This window comes from Mobula birostris, chromosome 12 (genome assembly GCF_030028105.1).
Source record: "Mobula birostris isolate sMobBir1 chromosome 12, sMobBir1.hap1, whole genome shotgun sequence".
Classification (NCBI taxonomy): domain Eukaryota; kingdom Metazoa; phylum Chordata; class Chondrichthyes; order Myliobatiformes; family Myliobatidae; genus Mobula; species Mobula birostris.
This window is the reverse complement of record NC_092381.1, coordinates 48,587,605-48,610,086: the sequence shown is the minus strand read 5'-3', so window position 1 is coordinate 48,610,086 and position 22,482 is coordinate 48,587,605. Positions and strand designations below refer to the sequence as shown.

Genomic DNA, 22,482 nt, shown 5'->3' with positions numbered 1-22,482 from the left:
AGTTCCCAAATAAGAGTGGAAGGGAGTCATTCTGAGCCACAGAAGGTAAAAAAAAATAAATGAAGTTATTATTATTAAGGAAGGGATGCTAAGTCACTTTATGTTGAATGCAGAGTCTTCCTGCTGTCTTCTCATTTATAGGTTAGGTAGTCATTTTGATCACATGTAAGAGAACAGGATTGTACTAGCTAATGATGAGGCCAAAATTCATTAAGTACATGGAAGACAAGACTTCAAATATACTAAATGGTGTTAAATAAACCAGAGTTATTATCCATTCATTGAAATAGTAATTATCATCCTTTTGGGCATCCTATTTAGTATTGCTCTGACTTTGATCAGTATGGCAACATTATTTTGGCAAGGTCATAGATTAGTGCAGAATCTCCTGATCCCTTCTAAAAACAGATTTTTCTCAACTCAGGGTTGCAACCAAGCAGCAGAGCAACAGATTGACAATTCTGTCATGATTTAACTGAGAGTTACAAACTTAAATCCTTCTTGCTTAGATCAGTACTGAGAAAGGCAAGTGGTTATGTGATAGCCTAGTTACAGGCGCTGAGATATTAATCACAGAACTTCTCTCTAAAGATTCTTAATGAAACCAGTTGATTGTACTTAATGATTCCTCTCTGCATATTCACAAGCATAGATTCAGATAATTTTTCCCTTTTGCTTTCATAAATATAGAATTAATGAGACCATTTACCTAAGGCAGAAAACACTGTTCGAGATGAGAAAGTGAAACCTTTTCTGAGCTTTATTACTGTCCCAGAACTGCATGAAAAATTCTCTGTTATGGATTCATAGAAACACATAGCACAGAAATCTGCCCTTATGTCCCACCTTGTCCTTGCCTACTGTGATGCCTATCCAGCTAATCCTATTCATCCACTTCCCTCTACTCTGTCCCTGTCATAGAACATGTCCAAATGCATTTTAAATTCTTTAATAATATCTGCCTCTATTATCTCATCTAACATTGTTCCCAATATTCACCACACTCGTGTGAAAAACATATCCATCAGATTTCCTTTAGAATTCTCACCTCAAACTCACGCCTCCTACCCTGCAAAAAAAGCTTCTACTTATCCTATCTATGCCCCCTGGAATTTTGTAATCCTCCATAAAGGCAGCACTCATCATCCTTATTTCCAGTAAGAATGAATGCAATCTATCCAATCTCTCCTTAGAACTGCAGCCCTCCATTCCAGGCAACATCCTGTTGAATTTCATCAGCACTCTCACTACTACTACCACTAAATTTCTGTTGCAAGGTGACCAGAACTATATAATCTAACAATATTTTGTTCGACTGCAACATGACATCTCAACTCTTATACTGAATACCTTGGTCTATGAGGACAAATATATCAAATGTCTTTAAGCACCCTAAACATACATTGCCACTTTTATGGCTGTTACGGCTGGTACCACAATGTCTCTGTACATCAATTCTCCTAAAGTTCCTGCCATTTAATCTATTTGTCCTGCCAGAATCTGAAATCCCAACATGCATTATCTCATACTTGCCTGGATTAAATTCCACCTGCCACTGCTCTAGCCAACTTTCCAGATGATCAATAGCACACTGTATCATCTATCTGGACTCCCTTTGGCTCAGCTGCTTGAAGAAAAAAACACAGCTTCTCCAAGCAACACACACTAAATGCGGGAGGAACTCAGCAGGCCAGGTAACATCAATAGAAAAGATTAAACAGTCAACGTTTCAGGCTGAGACTGTTTGCTCTTTTTCATAGATGCTGCCTGGCCTGCTGAATTGCACCACCATTTTGTGTGTTTTACATTGGATTTCCAGCATCTGCAGATTTTCTTGCCTTTGTGCTACAGCCTCTCCAATACCTCCTGCTAAGAGAAACATTCATCGCAGGCAACATCCTGGTAAACTTCCTCTGCACCCAATCCAATGCAGTCATGTCATAAGAACATAATAAGAGCATAAGAACATAAGAAATAGGAGCAGGAGTAGGCGATCCAGCCCATTGAGCCTGCCCCACCATTCAATAATATCATAGCTGACCTGTCCGTAAACTCAGCTCCAACTACCTGCCTTTTCCCCATAACCCTTAATTCTCTTACTAGGTAAAAACCTATCTAACTGTATCTTAAGTATATTTAGTGAATAAGCCTCGACTGCTTCCCTGGGCAGAGAATTCCACAGATTCACCACTCTCTGGGAAAAACAGATTCTCCTCATCTCCATCCTAAATCTTCTCCCCTGAATCTTGAGGCAATGTCCCCTAGTTCTAGTCTCACCTACCAGTGGAAACAACTTTCCTACTTCTATTTTATCTATCCCTTTCAAAATTTTATATGTTTCTACAAGATCCCCTCTCATTCTTCTGAATTCCAGAGAGTATAGTCCCAGGCGACTCAATCGCTCCTCATAGGTTAACCCCTTCACCTCTGGAATCAACCTAGTGAGCCTCCTCTGCACTGCCTCCAAAGCCAGTGTATCCTGCCTCAAGTATGGAGACCAGAACTGCACACAGTACTCCAGGTGCGGCCTCACCAGTACCCTGTACAGTTCCAGCATGACCTCCCTGCTCCTGGGTTCAATCCCTCTAGCAATGAAGGCCAACATTCCGTTTGCCTTCTTAATAACCTGTTGTACCTGCAAGCCAACTTCTTGTGATTCATGAACAAACACTCCCAAGTCCCTCTGCACAACAGCATGCTGCAATCTTTCACCATTTAAATAATAATCTGCTTTTCTATTATTCCTTCCAAAGTGGATGATCTCTCATTTACCGACGTTCTATTCCATCTGCCAGACCTTGATCCACTCAGTTAACCTATCTATATCCCTCTGCAGACTCTCCATATCCTCTGCACAATTTGCTTTTTCCACTCAATTTAGTGTAATCAGCAAATTTTCCTACGTTACACTCAGTCCCCTCTTCCAAATCATCAATGCAAATGGTAAACAGCTGCGGGGCCAGCACCGACCCCACGGCACCCCACTCACCACCGACTGCCAACCGGAGAAACACTCATTTATGTCAACTCTCTACCTTCTATTGGTTAACCAATCCACTATCCATGCTAATACACTTCCTCCGACTCCATGCATCCGTATCTTATTTATAAGTCTCTCGTGCGGCACCTTATTGAATGCCTTTTGGAAATCCAAGTATACGACATCCACCTGTTCCCCTCTATTCACTGCACTCATTATGTCCTCAAAGACCTCCAGTAAGTTTGTCAAACAGGACCTGCCCTTTCTGAATCCATGCTGCGTCTGTCTAATGGAACCACTTTCTAAATGTTTCGCTATTTCTTCCTTAATGACAGCTTCAAGCATTTTCCTGACTACAGATGTTAAGCTAACTGGCCTATAGTTACCTGTCTTTTGCCTACATCCTTTTTTTAAAAAGTGGCTTGACATTTGCTGTCTTCCAATCCGCCGGGATCTGCCCAGAGTCTACAGAGTTTTGATAAGTGATTACCAACGCATCTACTATAACCTCCGCCAATTCCTTCAGCAGCCTGGAATGCATCCCATCAGGACCAGGGGACTTATATACCTTCAGGCCCTCTAGTTTGCTCATCACTATCTCTTTAGTGACTGCGATTTTATCTAGGTCCTCACCTCCCATTTCACCCTTCTTAAGAGTGTTGTGATCAGAACAGCACACTACATTCCAGCTGTGGTTTGAACAATGTTTTTTTATAATGTTGTAATTCACATGACTCAGGACTAAAATCCATCTGCTACTTCACTAACTAACTTATAAGTTAATAAATTTATTCTGTAGCCCAAGACTATCCTCCTCACCATCAATCTATCCAATTTTCATGTCACCTACAAATTTACTAACCATAGCATCTATGTTTACATATAAATTATTAATATATTTAACAAACAGCATGGGTTCCAACCTGTAACCAACACTGCTGGTTACAGGTTTCCAATCACAAACGCAATCCTCCACTATCATCCTCCATCCACTACCAATGAGAGTGCATTCTCTGCCGCTGCCTTCTCCACAACTATGTTTTCATCATACTTCCGCTGTTGGTACTTTTTACTCTCTTCCTCTCACACAGACTATAGTTCGAGCAGGCAGTGTTTTTTCGCAAAAGAGAATGTTTGACAGAACATTATTAATAGCACAGCATGAAATTATTTTATGTACTCAGTTACAGCAGTATTTGTTCTTTTAACCAATGTAATGCCCTGGTTCACATGGTTCATATTGTTTCTCTGTTATGCTCTTCTGTTCTCTGTGTAAGCTGCTTGTTTGGGTTACTGTTGAAGATAAGATAGAGAAATGTGCGCCATCCGATGGGGATGAACGGATTCAGGGGAGGTTTCTCTGGTGACGGTCACTAAGGTTGGGCTTGGGCTTTTGAGAGGGGAGAAGAGAGAAGATGCCGGAGAGAAGAAGTCAAAGGAGTCGACCCAGAGTGGGGCCATGATTCGATGAAGCCCGGGGAGATCGGAGGAGGATCGGCAAAGGGGAAACCGTGCACTTCAACTTATGCACATTAGAGTGTTTCATTTAAAATCAGCCCTTTTCTTTTCTTTTTGCTTTTTCTTTACTAACCCTTTTAGTCAAATTAAGAATTATAAAGTTAAATCTTTTAATTGTATGTGGTGTACTGTCCGTTATTTTGTGGTACCTACCTGTAACAGGGTAACAAATCACACAGTTTCCACACAAACAGTGTGATTGGGGGGCTTGCCCTTCAATCCCCACGTTTGGCGGGGCCGGAAGGTATCTTCCCTAGACTTACGCAGCCGACGGAACCGGAGTGTTACACCGATGTTACATCTACCACATCAATGGTATCATGTTAAATCTGTTCTACTTTTTAGCAGTACTGTTGTAATGCAAGAAACATTTAAGGTTTAACTTAAAGGGAGCCAACAATCTCAGTGTTTTAAAATCTACCATTTTTTTTTGTGGTCCGATACTCTTGTATAAAGTAGTTTGCACATTTTTAATATGCTTACCCCACTTAGACCAAGCAAATCACTTTTGAAGTAATCCATTTTTCTCCTTCCTAGGTTATCTAGATAACGTTGCAAGTGAGGGTAGATAGAAAGGCAGCAGTAAGCAAATCGGTACACTCCGTTATCCCAGCAAAACGGCAAATGACATAACATAGTTTTTCCGCTGATCCAGGCAGAGGTAGTAATAGACATTTTTTGAAGGAAGTCTTTGCCTGGAAATGATAATAGAACAAAAGAATTAGATAAATTTATCACTCAGTTGTTCCCTTAGTTTACAATTGAACAAAAGCCTACAATACAGTTTTAAGGTCATCTGCTTCTGTTTTGTACTTTGTATTTAAGAGGTACTGTTGCAGACAGATGAAAATATAAGAGTTGGAGTAAGCAAACTTTTATAACTCATTATCCTGAACACAACAGCAGTTAAATTGCATGATACTGTATATTCTAATGATCAGTCCAGCAGCAACTTTCAATGATGGCACATTAATGAAGACAGCATTTTAATACAGTAAAAATATCACGTGACATTACAGAGATGTAATGAAAAGAGGGATATTGAGTAAAGCAGGACATACAAAACTAGAAAAAAAATTTATATTTTAAAGGTCAAAGCAAAAAAGAAATTTGAAAACTCGGGAAGAGTTTAAGAACAGAATTCTAAAGAAGAAGAAAAAGAAGGATATCTTTGTTGTCATTGTTGTGGAGCAATGAAACACAGTTTAGCAGCTCAACGTTTTGCAGCATGACAAAGAATATAAACATAAAATAAACTCTAAAACCTCAGGAGTGCAGTCCAAAATTAATAATATGTGGATGGGGGGGGTAGGACTATTGCACACCTGCCACTCCTGGAAGTGTGATGCGTTTAGCTGCCGCTGTCTTAGGAGGGGGGCAGGAGAAGGGAAGGGGGTGTTATACATTTCGCTACTTGTGGGTAGAAGCTGTTAAGGAGTCTCTTTGTTTTCGTCCTTAATGCTCTGTATCTCTTCCCAGAAGGTAGAGGGGAAAACAGGTGATGTCCAGGATGAGTGGGATCCTTTGAAATACAAGTAGCCTTCTTTTGAAGTCTGCCAGTATAAATGTCTCTGAGGGAGGGTAATGTTGTGCCACTAACCCGCTCTGCTACCCTCACCACCCGCTGCAAGTCCTTACTGTTCTGTGCAGCTGGCAAACCACACTGCACAGCAATACGTCAGGAGGCTGTCTGTAGTTGTCCGATAGAAGTTGATCAGCAGGTGATGAGGGAGGAGAGTGTGCTTTAGCTTCCTTAGGAAGTAGCGCCTCTGTTGGGCCTTCCCCACCTGGTAAGAGATATGGGCAGTCCAGGTGAGGTCAGCCGAGATGTGGACGCCGAGGAACTTGAAACTCTCTACTCCCTCCATCTCCTTCCCGTATATGTGCAGAGCAGAGTGCTCGACGCACTTTGATTTCCTGAAGTCTGCTATCAGCTCCTTGGGGTGGCTGGTGGCACGATCGTCAACATTAGGAAAAAAGAGTGGGATCAAAACGAGACAGAATGAAAAGGAGAAGTGTGGTTAAGAGGAGGAATTAGACCTGATGAAGGGTCTCGGCCTGAAACGTCGACTGTACCTCTTCCTATCGATGCTGCCTGGCCTGCTGTGTTCACCAGCAACTTTGATGTGTGTTGCTTGAATTTCCAGCATCTTCAGAATTTCTCGTGTTTGCGAGGAGAAGTGTACTGTAGGGTTAGCATTTTGTCATATGGAAATAAAGAGGGTCAAGTCCATGAAGGTAATTGAAGAAAAGATTGAGAATTTTAAATGTGAGTTATGAAGAAGTAGGTAAGCCAACACCACAAACGACTGGGCAGCAGATCTTTATATGAACTAAAGTGTATAGTAGAGGTTGAACAGACTGCCAATCTAAATACAAAAAATACACTCTGCAGTTAATAAGGAAATTAATGAAGTTTTCAGTAGCAATGAGCTGAGGCAGGATAGGGATGGATAATATTACAGATTTGGCCAATGGTGGTCTTTGTGATGAAGATTATATAAAATTAGCTCTGCTGGAGATCATGTGAGAGGATTAGGCTGTGAATCATTTTATTTAAAATGAGACAAGTAAGGCATAAAACACAAGTGATTCTGCAGATGCTGAAATTCCAGAGTAACACGCAGGACTCTGATGAAGGGTCCTGGAACATCAACTCTTTATTCCTTTCCATAGATGCTGCCTGACATGCTGAGTTCCTCCAGCATTTTGCGTGAGACAAGTAAAGGTGAGGGATTGAAGGATAGAATCAGGGTGAATGTATAGAGTTTGTGTTGAGTCACATGATACTGAACAGGTATCAGGAAATTGGAAACGCATGGCAAAAGTGATGGGTTAGGTAATCAGAGTCTGTTTCCAAGGGCAGAAATGTCAAATACTAGAGGGAATAGTTCTCAGGCGAGAGAGGGTAAGTTTAAGTAAGATATGATGCAAGTTTTTTTTTAACAAGGAGTTTGAAAAGTGATTGGATGGGCCTGCCAGGCTGGTACTAGAAGCAGTCATGATATCGGTGTTTAAGAAGGGATGAAGGGAGTGGAGGAATATGGATCGTGTGCAGGCAAATGGGATTTGTTTCATTTGGTATCATGGTCGGCACAGATACCGTGAGCCAAAGGACCTCTTCCTGTGCTGTATCACTCCATGGTCTAAGCCCACCATTTTATTAAAAAACGTGTTAAGTTTCCTTTGATTCAGAGAAGCTTATTTCTTCCCTTTGCAACCACCCAGGAGACCTAGAGCCACAACTGGCAATTAGGCTTTCAGGGTGTGATACCTGTTTCTGGAGAACTGGGTATGAAGGAGCAAATGTTGCTTAAATCTGGAGGATAAATTTCCACTGGTTCTTGGATTCCTTGACTGAGACTGAGGATGGAGAATAAAGTTTATTTTGGTATCTCATTTTTCTCTTCAGCAAAGTGTATTGTGAATCTACTTTTTATTATGGTAATTTCAATTGTGCTATTGTAACTAACAGTTTCTAATTTCTATAACAGCACAAATGTATTTATTAGCCAAATACATTTTCTATGTGCCTGACAAGTGCAATTTATATATCACAATAAAATAAGATTTGGATCCTAACAAGCAAAGTAATACAGTTCTTAAAAATCCCAGTTGTCTAGAGTAAGAATCCATATAGTTGATTTCTAGACTAACCTTTTTTGTCATTTATATTCCATTGTTAGCATTTTTAATCTAAAGAATGCAATTGCTATTATTAATTTGATATTATTACAAAAATTAAAATTAAACCCACCTACTTTGGACATTATAACTAGGAAGCATTGCCTATTTTACCTCCTGTTTAGGTATGAGATAAGTATTCCTACCTACAGGCAGTTGAACAAGAATATTAATGAAGTACATTGCTGGATAATAAAAATGTCAGAATACAGACCTAACACGTTCCATAAAAATGAAATATCTCCCATATCTATAATGTTGTTCCAGCTTCAAGCATGTAGGTCATCATGTGAAAGCTCACTGCTACAGATAGGAACGGGGATATTTTCAACAGAATTAAATTAAAGCTTCTGTTTGATATACTTTTCTAATGATGATCCAATGAATTCAAACTCCATTTCATGGTTATTTGCTGTTATTGCCAGACATTTTAAACAGCCATGATGGTTTTTTAACTGATATTTGAAGATCTAGCAGCCTTGGCTTCAATACTACGAGTCAAGGTACATTCATTATGCTAAAATACTGCATATATTATTGTTGGCTTTAATGGCATAAACTTGGACATCAACATTTGTCCTCCCAGACAGAACGCATGCTCATCCAATTCAAGCAATTATGTCTGGCCCAACCTGGTCACTCTAAACTTTCAAGCATTAATCACCATGGCTTCACATAGCTGCGACATAACTTATACACCTTTGTATTCCAGTTCTCAAGATAAAAGGCTGCATGCACTACCTTTCTAATTACTTTCCTTTAATTATCTTAACGATCAATGTAACAGACCTATATATCTCTCTAGACCACTGCTATCATTTAGAAAGTATACAGTTCCAAACATTAAATTACAAACAAAAACAGATAAGGCAAAACAGTGGTAATTGGATTTCAATGTTGGCAATTGTAAGAATCCCTACTGATGACCGAAAGAGAATGTGTATAGAAATGTTGAATTTGCTTCCAAGTTCCAAACATAACCACTGACAGTTATTAACAAAATCCAGCCACTGTCTTTTTAACGACTTGCATGGAAAATGAATTGTTTTTACCATATTGGACAAGAAATGCATGAGATAAATTATCTGAAAAGTCTACCCCGTGGTACCTTTAAGTTATCCTGTTGAACAGAAGCTAGCTATGGTTATGTTCTCTACCATGGTCAGAGCAGTGAACTTGGCTGCAAGACCACTTAAGTTTTTTTTCCAAATCTTCATGAATAAATTAAGTGAAGTCTTTCAAGATAAAGCACATATAGTAAAATTTGAAAATGTCCTTATAAGGTTGATAAAAACTGTAGTAAATGTAGTAATTAGATGAATGGCCTGTCTTTTGGTGCTGGTGTATGGACCCTATACAGATGAAGCCTCAGCTGCTATACTTAGAATCATTGTCATAGAGCACCATAGCAAAGAAACAGGCCTTTTTTTATTAATTTTTTTAATGTTTCTACATTGGAACAAAAAAAACCAACAAAAAGGAGATTTATACAGTGCAAAACCAATGTGTCTGATGTACAATTCATAACAGTAAAGAAAAAGCACCCAAAATAAAATCATATAAAGTTAGTTTCCACCCCACCCTCCCATTACGCACTCCAAGCCAACCATTACGATATTAAAAAAAAGCTAATCAGAGATTTTGTCACCACAGAGCTGTGAATATAAAAAAAGTTTATTGCCTACTACCTAAACTATAATATATTTCACATCATAAAAAAAAACATAAAAGTTAACCAGAAAAGAAAGCTGGATGTAAGGGACTAAATCACTGAAAGAAAAAGGAAGATAAAGCTTTAACCTAAAGGGGAGTTATGCAAATAATCAAGAAAAGGTCCCCACACCTTGCGGAACTTTATATCCGAATTAAGAAGTGAATAAAGAATCTTTTCAAGATCTAAGCAGGACATAATGTCTCTAAGCCATTGAGCATGAGTGGGTGGGGCTAAGAAGAACTAAACGTCTAGCCAATAGAGAGGCAAAAGACAACATTTGCCATTTAGTCAGACTCAAACGCGTGTCAACTTCACCCAAAATGCCAAAAAGAGCAATCAAAGGGTTAGGTTCTAAGTGGCAATTAAGGATATGGGATAAAGTTAAAAAGTCATCTCTCCAAAATACATGTGGATAAGAGAAACCTTGCCCACTATACACTTGTCACAAAAGGGACTAATATCAGAATAGAACTGTGATAATTTGGCTTTAGGCATATGAGCCCTATGTACAACCTTGAACTGCAAAAGGCAGTGGCGAGCATATAAAGATTTTGAGTTAACTGTCTTAAGAACTGAATCCCAAACCTCGTCAGACAGAGAAATATTTAAAGTATGCTCCCAGGCAGTTCTAATTTTATCAAAGGGGACACGCCTCAAGGTTGCTAACTTATCACAAATGATAGATATTAAACTTTTACCCAATGGATTTATACAAAGAAACAAGTCCACAATATTTTTTCCAGGCATCTCAGGAAAATTTGGTATTAAAGGGTTAATAAAATGTCTAATTTGAAGATATCTAAAGAAATGAGTATTAGGTAGGTTAAACTTTGCAGACAGTTGTTCAAAAGTTGCAAAACAATTGTCTATGAAAAGATCTTCAAAACACCTGATGCCCTTTCTGTACCAATCATGAAATGTTAAGTCTTGCATAGAAGGTCGGAAAAGATGATTATGAAAGATAGGACTAGAGATGGAGAAACCATAAAGACCCTAATGTTTTCTGAACTGAGCCCATATTCTCAGAGTATGTCTAATGAGACGATTAACAATTAGTTTAGGCAAATGACAAGGAAGTGCGGAAATGGAGACATCCTTAAGGGAGTTCAACTCCAATGCCACCCAGTTTGGGCAGTCAGACTGATCATGAAAGAAAGACCAAAAAGTAAGGCAACAAATATTGGTTGCCCAGTAATAAAAACAAAAATTGGGCAAGGCCATACTACCTTCCCTTTTAGGTTTTTGAAGGTGAACTTTATTAAGTCTGGGACGTTTGCCCTTCCATAGATAGGACGAAATAATAGAATCTAACAAATCAAAAAAAGCTTTAGAAATAAAAATTGGTAAAGATTGGAATAAGCATAAAAATTTAGGAAGGATATACATTTTAACAACATTAATTCGACCTACCAGAGACATGGACAGAGGTGACCAGTGTGCCAAACCCTGTTTTATATGATTTAAAAGATTAGTAAAACTTTCTCGAAAAAGATGCTTTAAGTTCCTGGTTTCAGTAATACCGAGGTAAGTGAATTGATTAAGTACTACTTTAAAAGGGAGGTTATGAAATTCTAATATTTGTGCTTCTCTGTTATTGGGAAGAGTTCGCTCTTGTGTAAATTAAGTTTGTATCCGGCAAGCTGGCTAAATTTATTAAGCAGTGAAAACATTGGGAGTAAGGAGATAGTCGGATTTGATATAAAAAGTAAAAGATTATCGACATAAAGAGAAACTTTATGCTCAACACCCCCCCCCCTTCCAAATCCCCATCAGATCAGCGCAGCTATGAAATGCAATCACCAATGGCTCTATGGCCAGATCAAAAAGTAAGGGGCTTAAAGGGCCCCCTTGCCAGGTGCCAAATTTAAGGTTAAAACGTCGGGATTGCTGACAGTTGGTCAAAACAGAGGCAGTGGGACATGAATATAGCAATTTAATCCATGTAATAAAACTTTGTCCAAAGTCAAATTTTTCTAAAACTGCAAAAAGATAATTCCACTCCACACGATCAAACGCTTTTTCCGCGTCAAGAGAGATGACACATTCAGGAGTCCCAATTGAAGGTGAATACAAGATATTAAATAGATGCTGTATATTAAAAAAGGGGAGATGATTTTTAATAAAACCAGTTTGATCTTCAGAAATAATTGAGGGTACAATGTTCTCTAATCTACGAGACAAAACTTTAGCCAAAACTTTAACACAACTTTTAAAAAAGAAATCGTCCTATACGAGGAACACTCTGTTGGGTCTTGGCCTTTTTTCACTAAAAGAATAATACTTGCCTCATTAAATGACCATGCTGGCAATTGACCATGTTTAAATGAATCGGATAAAACTAAGGTTAATTGAGGCAAAAGCAGTGAGGAAAATGATTTATAGAACTCTGCAGAGAACCCATCAGGTCCAGGAGATTTACCAGACTGCAGTGCAGAAGTGGCTAAATATATTTCCTCCAATGATAATGGCTCATTGAGTTTTGCTTTGAGATCAGGAGAAAGCGAAGGAATATTTAAACTACTTAAGAAATACTCACCAGAAATGCTATCATTTAAAGATTCAGAGGAATATAGTCGAGAATAATAATTTTTGGATGTATCATTAATTTCAGAATGATTCAAAGTAATGTTCCCATTTCCCATTCGAATTTTAGTAATTTGTTGTTTAGCTTTAGAGCGTCTTAGTTGATTGACTAAAAATTTACCAGATTTATCACCATGAATATAAAACCCGCTCTTACTTTCGAGAAGTTGGCATTCAATTGGATGAGTGCAAATAAGGTCAAACTTAGTTTGAAGTTCCAGTCGTTTCTTGTACAGTTCCGGATTTTTGGTCTGAGCATATAGTTGGTCGGTTGCTTTTATTTGATTGACCAGATCTAATTGCACTGTATAGGTCTTTCTTTTTAAATTCACAGTATATGAAATTATTTGACCCCTTAGATACGCTTTCATGGCATCCCAGACAACCTGAGTTAAGGTTTCAGATGACATGTTAATATCTAAAAAAAGTTATTTGGTCCTTCGTAAATTTTACAAAATCATTATCTGACAACAGGGTCAGATTAAAATGCCAGTGTTTATACATTTGAGGGAGACAAGGAAGAAATATGGACAGGGTAACTGGGGCATGATCTGAAATCAATATACTCTGATAATCACAAGTGCAAACAGATGGAATCAGCAGATTATCGATTAAAAAATAATCAATTCTAGTAAAAGTATGATGGATGTGAAAAAAAATCTCTCACTTGGATGAAGAAAACGCCAAACATCAGAGATACCATAATTAGAAAGGAAAGACTGAATAGGCCTTTTGGCCCATCAAGTCCATGCTGATTATTAATCTGCCCAGAACCAATGCACCTGCAACATAGCCCTCCATACCCCTCCCATCAATATACTTAGCCAAACTTCTCTTAAGTTTCGAAATGGAACCCACATCCACCACTTACTCTGACAGCTTGTCCCACACTCTCACCACTCTCTGAGTGAAGAAGTTCCCCCTCATGTTCCCCTTAAATATTTTAATAGTCATCCTTAACCCATGACTTATAGTTCTAGTTTCACCCTATGCCAGTGGAAAAAGCCTGCTTGCACTTGCCCAATCTACACCACACCTAATGTACAGCTCTATCAAATCTTTACTCATTCACCTATGCTCTAGGAAATAAAGTCCTAGCCTGTTTAACATTTCCCTAGAAGAAAGTCGTAGCCTGTTCAATATTTCCCTAGAAGTTAGGTCCTCAGGTCCCAACAACATCCTTGTAAAGTCTCTTTCAATCTTATTGATAACTTCTCTGTACGTAGGTGACCCAGAACTGGACAGAATACTCCAAATTAAGCCTTATGCAAAAACCGCAGACATCTTACACAAACTTCCACATAACATCCCAGTTCCTGTACTCAATACTTCTATACAATAGAAAGTTCTAAAATAGAAAATAGACGACAATTCAGAAAGCTATTAACTAATTATGGTTATTTTTAATCGCATAATTTTTCAAGGCAATTGGATATTCAGATAAAAGCTTCCAAAGCATGAGGGGTGGCAGTTTCACAGTCAGAATCAGGTTGATTATTACTGACAGATGTCGTAAAATGTGTTGTTTTGCAGCAGCAGACCCCCTTAAATGTGTGTCTTGGAGAGTGGTTCCTTCAATTGTGAATTGGCTTCCCATCTGATCCTAAAATGGAGCATTAAAACAGATGAGCATTTTGGTCCAGGGTTGTATTTAGAAGTTCACAAAGGATTGTGATCTTCAATTGTAAAATTAATGCAATGGTACAGGTGAACTTCATCAAATGCTGCCATGTCTGGAAAGCTGTAATACACTAATGTAAACTCCAGTGGAATATCAGGCTGAAACTCAGCACTATGGCTATAAGGCCATAAGATCATAAGACAGAGGAGCAGAATCAGGCCATCTGGCCCATCAAGTCTGCAGCACCATTCCATCATGGTTGATTTATTATCCCTCTCAACCACATTCTCCTGCCTTCTCCCCATAAACTTTGACACCCTACAAGAACCTATCAACCTCTACTTTAAATATAACAAATCACTCAGCCTCCATAGCCATCTATGCCAATGAATTTCACAGATCCACCACCCTCTGTCTAAAGAAATTCTTTTCATCTCCATTCTAACTAAATATCCTTCTATTCTGAGATATGCCCTCTGGTCCTAGACTCACCCATTGCAGGAAACATCCTCTCCACATCCAGTCTGTCTAAGCCTTTCAATATTCAATAGGTTTTAATGAGATTCCCCCTCGTTCTTCCACAGTCCAGCAAGTATAGGCCCAGAGCCATCAAACACTTCTCCTACATTAACCCTTTCATTCCTTGGATCACTCTCATAAACCCTCTCCTAGGTCAGCAGATCCTTTCTCAGATAAGGGGCCCAAAACTGCTCATCATATTCCAAGTGCAGTCTGACCAATGCCTTTTACAGCATTGGCATTACATCCTTGCTTTTATATTCTAATCTTCTTGAAATGAATGTTAAACATTGCGTTTGCTTTCCTTACTACCAACTCAACCTGCAAGTAGTTAATTTTTAGGGAGTCCTGCATGAGAACTCCAAGTCCTATTGTACCCCTGATTTTTGAATTTGATCCCCATTTAGAAAAAATTCTATGCTTTCATTCATTCTGCCAAAAAGAATGACCATACACTTCCCTACACTGTATTCCATATGCTTCTTTGCCCATTCTCCTAATCTGTCTAATTTCTTCTGCAGACTTCCTGCTTCCCCCACCTCACATCTATCTTTATCCTCTACAAACTTGGATACAAACCCATCAATTCCTTCATCAAGATCATTGAGATTCTGACCTCTGTCGAACACCACTATCTGCAAATGATCCCTTTATTGCCACTCTTTGCCACTTGTCAGTCAACCAATCTTCTATCCATTTCAGCATCTTTCCTGTAATAGCATGTGTCCTTCTCTTGCTTAGCAGCCTCATGTGTGGGCACCTTATCAAAGGTTTTCTGTAAATTCAAATAAACAACATCCACTGACTCTCCTTTGTCTATTCCACCTGTTATTTCCTCAAAGAATTCCAAATGATTTGTTAGGCAAGATTTCCTCTGAAGGAAACCATACTGATTTCGCTCTATTTTATCATATGCCTCCAGGTACATTGAAACCTTATCCTTCTCAATGGACTCAAACGTCTTCCCAATCACTGAAGTCAAGCTACCTCGCCTATAATTTCCTCTCTTTTGCCTCCATCCTTTCTTAAAGAGTGGAGTGACATTTCCAATTTTCCAGTCCTCCTGTACCATTCTAGAAGCTAGTGATTCTTGAAAAATCATGACTAAGGCCTTCACAATCTCTTCAGCTACCTTTTTCAGAACCCTAGATGTAGTCCATCTGATCCAGGTGACTTATCTACCTTCAGACCTTTCAGTTTCCCAAGCACCATCTCCTTAGTAATCACAACTACATTCACTTCTGTCTCCTGACACTCTTGAATTTCACAGTGTGTCTTCCACAGTGAAAGCTGATAGAAAATAACTGTTTAGTTTGCCCTGTAATTTCTTTTCCCCATTACCACCTATCCAGCATCATTTTCCAATGGTTCATTATCTACTCTTGCTTCTTTATATATCCGGGAAAAAAAAAACTGGTAACCTCTTTTATATTTCTGGCTAGCTTACCTTCATATTTCATCTTTTCTCTCCTTATTGCTTTTTATTCGCCTTCTGTCAGCTTTTAAATACTCCCAGTTCTCTAGCTTCCTGCTAATTTTTGCTTTATTAGAAATACATGCCCTCTTTTTTGTTTATGTGCTGTCTTTAACATCCCTTGCAATAGAACACTCTGATGGCAGAAATATATTGGCCTGATTTGAAGTGCAGTTTTTCTGGGGCGGCGTCTAAGCTTTAAGTATACAAACAGCAACTCAGTAAAGGAAGCTGCTAAGGTTCTTGTGGAGCTAAACAAGGTTTCGCTCCCAGATGAGCTCAATGCCTTTTACGCTGGCTTTGACCTTCAAAACATGGAGGCACCTTCATGAACTACCACAACCCCTGATAATCCTGTGATTTCAGTTTCTGAGGCCAACTTGAGAGCTCCTTTCATGAGGGTGAGCTTACTTCTTCTCACCTGCCTATCACCTTCCCCTGGGAACCTTCCTCCTTCCCTTTCTCCTATGGTCCACTATTCTCTCCTGTCAGATTCCTTCCTCTCTAGCCTTTTTCCTTTCCTAGCCACCGAGCTTCACCTATCCGCCTTCTGGTTGTTCGACTTCCCCTCCCTCCACCTGTTTAATCTGTTGTCTTCCTCCTTCCTTTCCAGTCCTGAAGAAGAATCTTGGCCTGAAACATTGACTATTTATTCATTTCCATAGACGCTGCCTGACCTGCTGAGATCCACCAGCATTTTGTGTGTGTTGCTTTGGATTTCCAACACCTGCAGAATTTCTCGTGTGAATGCATCATTTATTATGTGTTCATGTGTTCATCTTGGCAGTCAAAGTGAAGGATAATCCAAAGAGCTTTTACAGGTATATTAAGAGCAAAAGGATTGTAAGGGATAAAATTGGTCCTCTTGAAGATCAGAGTGGTCGGCTATGTGCGGAACCAAAGGAAATGGGGGAGGTCTTAAATAGGTTTTTTGAGTCTGTATTTACTAAGGAAACTGGCATGAAGTCTATGGAATTGAGGGAATCAAGTAGTGAGATCATGGAAACTGTACAGATTGAAAAGGAGGAGGTGCTTGCTGTCTTGAGGAAAATTAAAGTGGATAAATCCCCGGGACCTGACAGAGTGTTCCCTTGGACCTTGAAGGAGACTAGTGTTGAAATTGCGGGGGCCCTGGCAGAAATATTTAAAATGTCGCTGTCTACAGGTGAGGTGCCGAAGGATTGGAGAGTGGCTCATGTTGTTCTGTTGTTTAAAAAAGGATCGAAAAGTAATCCGGGAAATTATAGGCTGGTGAGTTTAATGTCGGTAGTAGGTAAGTTATTGGAGGGAGTACTAAGAGACAGAATCTACAAGCATTTGGATAGACAGGGACTTAATAGGGAGAGTCAACGTGGCTTTGTGCGTGGTAGGTCATGTTTGACCAATCTATTGGATTTTTTCGAGGAGGTTACCAGGAAAGTGGATGAAGGGAAGGCAGTGGATATTGTCTACATGGATTTCAGTAAGGCCTTTGACAAGGTCCCGCATGGGAGATTAGTTAGGAAAATACAGTCGCTAGGTATACATGGAGAGCTGGTAAATTGGATTAGACATTGGCTCAATGGAAGAAGCCAAAGAGTGGTGGTAGAGAATTGCTTCTCTGAGTGGAGGCCTGTGACTAGTGGTGTGCCACAGGGATCAGTGCTGGGTCCATTGTTGTTTGTCATCTATATCAATGATCTGGATGATAATATGGTAAATTGGATCAGCAAATTTGCTGATGATACAAAGATTGGAGGTGTAGTAGACAGTGAGGAAGGTTTTCAGAGCCTGCAGAGGGACTTGGACCAGCTGGAAAAATGGGCTGAAAAATGGCAAATGGAGTTTTATACAGACAAGTGTGAGGTATTGCATGTTGGAAGGACAAACCAAGGTAGAACATACAGGGTTAATGGTAAGGCACTGAGGAGTGCAGTAGAACAGAGGGATCTGGGAATACAGATACAAAATTCCCTAAAAGTGGCGTCACAAGTAGATAGGGTCGTAAAGAGAGCTTTTGGTACATTGGCCTTTATTAATCAAAGTATTGAGTATAAGAGCTGGAATGTTATGATGAGGTTGTATAAGGCATTGGTGAGGCCGAATCTGGAGTATTGTGTTCAGTTTTGGTCACCAAATTACAGGAAGGATATAAATAAGGTTGAAAGAGTGCAGAGAAGGTTTACAAGGATGTTGCCAGGACTTGAGAAACTCAGTTACAGAGAAAGGTTGAATAGGTTAGGACTTTATTCCCTGGAGCGTAGAAGAATGAGGGGAGATTTGATAGAGGTATATAAAATTATGATGGGTATAGACAGAGTGAATGCAAGCAGGCTTTTTCCACTGAGGCAAGGGGAGAAAAAAACCAGAGGACATGGGTTAAGAGTGAAGGGGGAAAAGTTTAAAGGGAACATTAGTGGGGGCTTCTTCACACAGAGAGTGGTGGGAGTATGGAATGAGCTGCCAGATGAGGTGGTAAATGCGGGTTCTTTTTTAACATTTAAGAATAAATTGGACAGATTCATGGATGGGAGGTGTATGGAGGGATATGGTCTGTGTGCATGTCAGTGGGACTACGCAGAAAATGGTTCGGCACAGCCAAGAAGGGCCAAAAGGCCTGTTTCTGTGCTGTAGTTTCTATGGTTTCTATAAGATCCATGAACAATCAGTGAAGAATGACGCAAAATGCTCATTTAGTTTATCTGCCATCTCCTTGGCCGTTATTATTTCTCCGGCCTCATTTTCTAGCGGCTCTACAGCCACTCTCTTCTCTCTTTTAATTTTTATATATTTGAAAAAGTTTTTCTATTCACTTTGGTTTTGTTTGCTAGCCTGCTTTCATATTTCATCTTTTCCCTCTAATGATTCCTTTAGTTGCTTTCTGTAGGTTTTTTAAAGCTTCCCAATCCTCTGTCTCCCACTCATTTTTGCTTTGTGTATGCCCTCTCTTTTGTTTTTACACTAGCTTTGGCTTCCTTTGTCAGCCGCGGTTTGTAATATTTTGCCATTTGAGTATTTCTTTGTTTTTTGCAATACATCTATCCTGCTCCTTCCTCATTTTTCCCAGAAACTCATGCCATTGCTACTCTGCTGTCATCCCTCCAGCATTTCATTCCAATTTACTTTGCTCAGCTTTTCTCACATACTATTCCTTTCCACCACTGAAATACTGCTACATCAGACCTTACTTTCTCTCTATCGAATTTCAAGTTGAACTCAACCATATTGTGATCACGTCTCCTAAGAGTTCCTTTACCTTAAGCTCCTTAATTGCCTCTGGTTCATTGCATAACATCCAATCCAGTATAGCTGATCTCCTAGTAGGCTCAATGACAAATTCCTCTGAAAAGCCATCTCATAGGCATTCAACAAACTCACTCTCTTGAGATCCATTACCAACCTGATTTTCCCACTCTACCTGCATGTTAAAATCTCCCATGACTATCATAACATTACCCTATTGACCCGCCTTTTCTATTTCTCTTTGTACTCTGTAGTCCACATTCCAGTTACTGTTTGGAAGCCTGTATATAAATGCCATCAGGGTCCTTGTAGTTTCTTATCTCAACTGACAACCTGCCCGCTCTGCCTACCTTCCTACCCTTTTGATACAATGTGTAACCTTGGGCATTCAGCTCCTACCTACAACCATCCTTCAGCCACGATTCAGTGATGACCACAACATCATTCCCAACAATCTGTAAAAGTACAAGATCGTCCACCTTATTTCTTATATTCCGTTCTTTGAGGTATATCACTTTGAGTACTGTATTTGCTACCCTTTTTGGTTCTGCATCCCTAATTCACTGATGCTCACCCTACTGGCTGCAATTTTGTCCTATCATCTGCCTGCCCTTCCTGATATTCCGACTGCATGCTATCTTTGCTTTTTTTTACCATCCACTCTATCCTGACTCTCTTCACTCCAGTTCCCATCACAATGCCAAATTAGTTTAAATCCTCCCCAACAACCCTAAGAAACCTCCCCCACAAGAATATTGGTCCCCCTCAGGTTCAGGTGCAACCCATTCCTTTTGTACAAGTTGTACCTCCCCCAGAAGAGACCACAATGACTCAAGTACCTGAGGTCCTGCCCCCTGCACTAGCTTCTCAGCCATGCACTTATCTGCCAAATCATCCTGTTTCTACCCTCACTGGCACGTGGCACAGGTAGTAATCCAGAAATTACTACCCTGGTGTCTTGCTTCTCAGGTTTCTGCCTAGCTCTCTAAATTCTCTCTTCAGGAGTTCCTTGCTTTTCCTTCCTATGTCATTGGTACCAATATTTACCAAGACATCTGGCTGCTCTCCTTCCCCCTCCAAAATGCTGTGGACATGATTCAAGACGTCCCTGACTCTGGGAGGCAACATTCCATCCAGGTGTCCTGTTCATGTTCACAGAATCTCCTGTCTGTTCCTTTGACTATTGAGTCCCCATCACTACTGCTCCCCCTTTCCCTTCTGCACCGTGGACCCATGCTCAATGCCAGTCACCCGGTCTCTGTGGCATTCCCCTGGGAAGTCATCCTCCACAAGAGTATCCAAAACTGTATACTTATGATATGCGTTACGTGTGCTGTGCACTATGTGCGATTGTCGGCACTACGTTTTGCACCTTGGCCCCAGAGGAACACTGCTTCGATTGGCTGTATTCATGTGAATGGTTGAATGACAGTTAAGTTTCAACTTAATAATGCAGTAATCATGAGGGTCTTTAATCTGCATATAGACAGGCAATAAAAGAGTGAAGGGGAAATTCATGCAATGTTTCAAGATCAGTATGCTGAAGAACAAAAGAGGCAATGAGCTATTTTAGATCCAGAGTCATGCACGATGAAGGAATTATTAATAATTTTCTAGTTAAGGGGCCTTTAGCAAAGAATGAGTATAACATGAGAGAATTCCATACAAACACTGTACGTGATTTATTTAAATCTGAAACAAAGGGATTAAATCTAAAGAAAGCAAACCACTGTGGTATAAGGCATGAAGTACTTAAAGGTACTATTTACTCATTTAATAAAGGGGAAGTATAATAAAAAAAAATAATGACTCCAACTTCCTGGACCAAGCGTTTAAAAAATAATATATAATTTACAAATACAAAAACCTGACAAGACTATGGTCCATTCGTGAAGGAAACATGAAGAATTATGTTCTTTGTCTCAGGAAGTATGAAGATTAAGTTGATACTGAAGGAAACAATTTTTAATATTGCTTAAAAAGAGCAATCAGCTTAAGCACAAGAGATTGTAAAGATGCCTGCAAGTCCAGAGCAACACTTATCCATGCAAGTGGCAGAAGTGCTACACCTGCCCATTCACCTCCTCTCTCACCTCCATTAAGGGCCCCAGACAGTCCTTCCAGGCGAAGCAAAACTTCACCTGCCAATTTGTTGGGGGCCATCTACTATATCCAATGCTCCCATTGAGGCCTCCTCTACATTGGTGAAACCTGACATAGATTGGGGGATCGCTCTGAGCTCCTTCACTCCATCCTCAAAAGGCAGGATTTCCCAGTGGCCAACCATTTTAACTCCATTCCCCATTCTCACTCTGGCATGTTGGTCCATGGCCGACTCTTCTGTCACAATGAGGCCATATTCAGGAAGGAGAAGCAACACCTCATATTCTGTAAAAGTAGCCTCCAACCTCATTGCATGAACACTGATTTCTCCATCTTCTGGTAATTTCCCCCCTCCCCATTCCCTCTTTTTCAATTCTCCACTCTTACCTCCTCTCATTCCTGCCTATCACCTCCACGTGGTGCCCTTCCTCTTTCCCTTTCTCCCATGGTCCACTCTTCTCTTCTATTAGACTCCTTCTCCAGCCCTTTACCTTTTCTTCATATCATCTCTCAGCTTCTTACTTCGTCCTCCCTCCCCGACCCAGCTGGCTTCACCTATCGCTATGTAGTTTGGTGTCTTTCCCCCTCCCCCACCACCTTATTTTGGCATCCTCCCCCTTCCAGAAATATACTAGAAACAAGATCAATTTTATCAGTTATATGTAATGAATCAAGAAAACCAAAGTACTGAGAGCAACACATGCAAAATGCTGGAGGAACTCAGCAGGCCAGGCAGTATCTATGAGAAAAAGGTACAGTCGACATTTTGGGCTGAATCTCTTCAGCAGGACTGGAGAAAAATACCTAGAAATTGAATTCAACTTGCTTTGATGTACTAAATTAGTGCTAAATTTAGCCTTCCTATCCAATTGTGAAAGTTCAAAAAATAAATTGCTAAGTTAGTAAAATTTGTCTTTCTAAAATCATCGGAGTGTTTTGCTTTTTCTCACTTTGCTTCATTACACTCATATATTCAAACAGCAGCAATATAGACAACATATACAGCAGAATGAGGCCATCATTGAAATGAAGGAAAATGGAGGAGATTGTGAAATGCAGCCCAC

At 39.8% G+C, this 22,482-nt stretch overlaps 1 protein-coding gene across 1 annotated transcript in view; it reads right to left on the bottom strand.

The window, feature by feature from the left end:
• The window catches only part of agbl4 (AGBL carboxypeptidase 4), a 156,549-nt gene that overhangs the window by 5,534 nt on the left and 128,533 nt on the right, over nucleotides 1-22,482 (bottom strand). Inside the window, 2 exon segments of the mRNA XM_072274547.1 lie at nucleotides 4,982-5,116; nucleotides 5,118-5,193. Coding sequence (XP_072130648.1) covers nucleotides 4,982-5,116; nucleotides 5,118-5,193 — 211 coding nt within the window.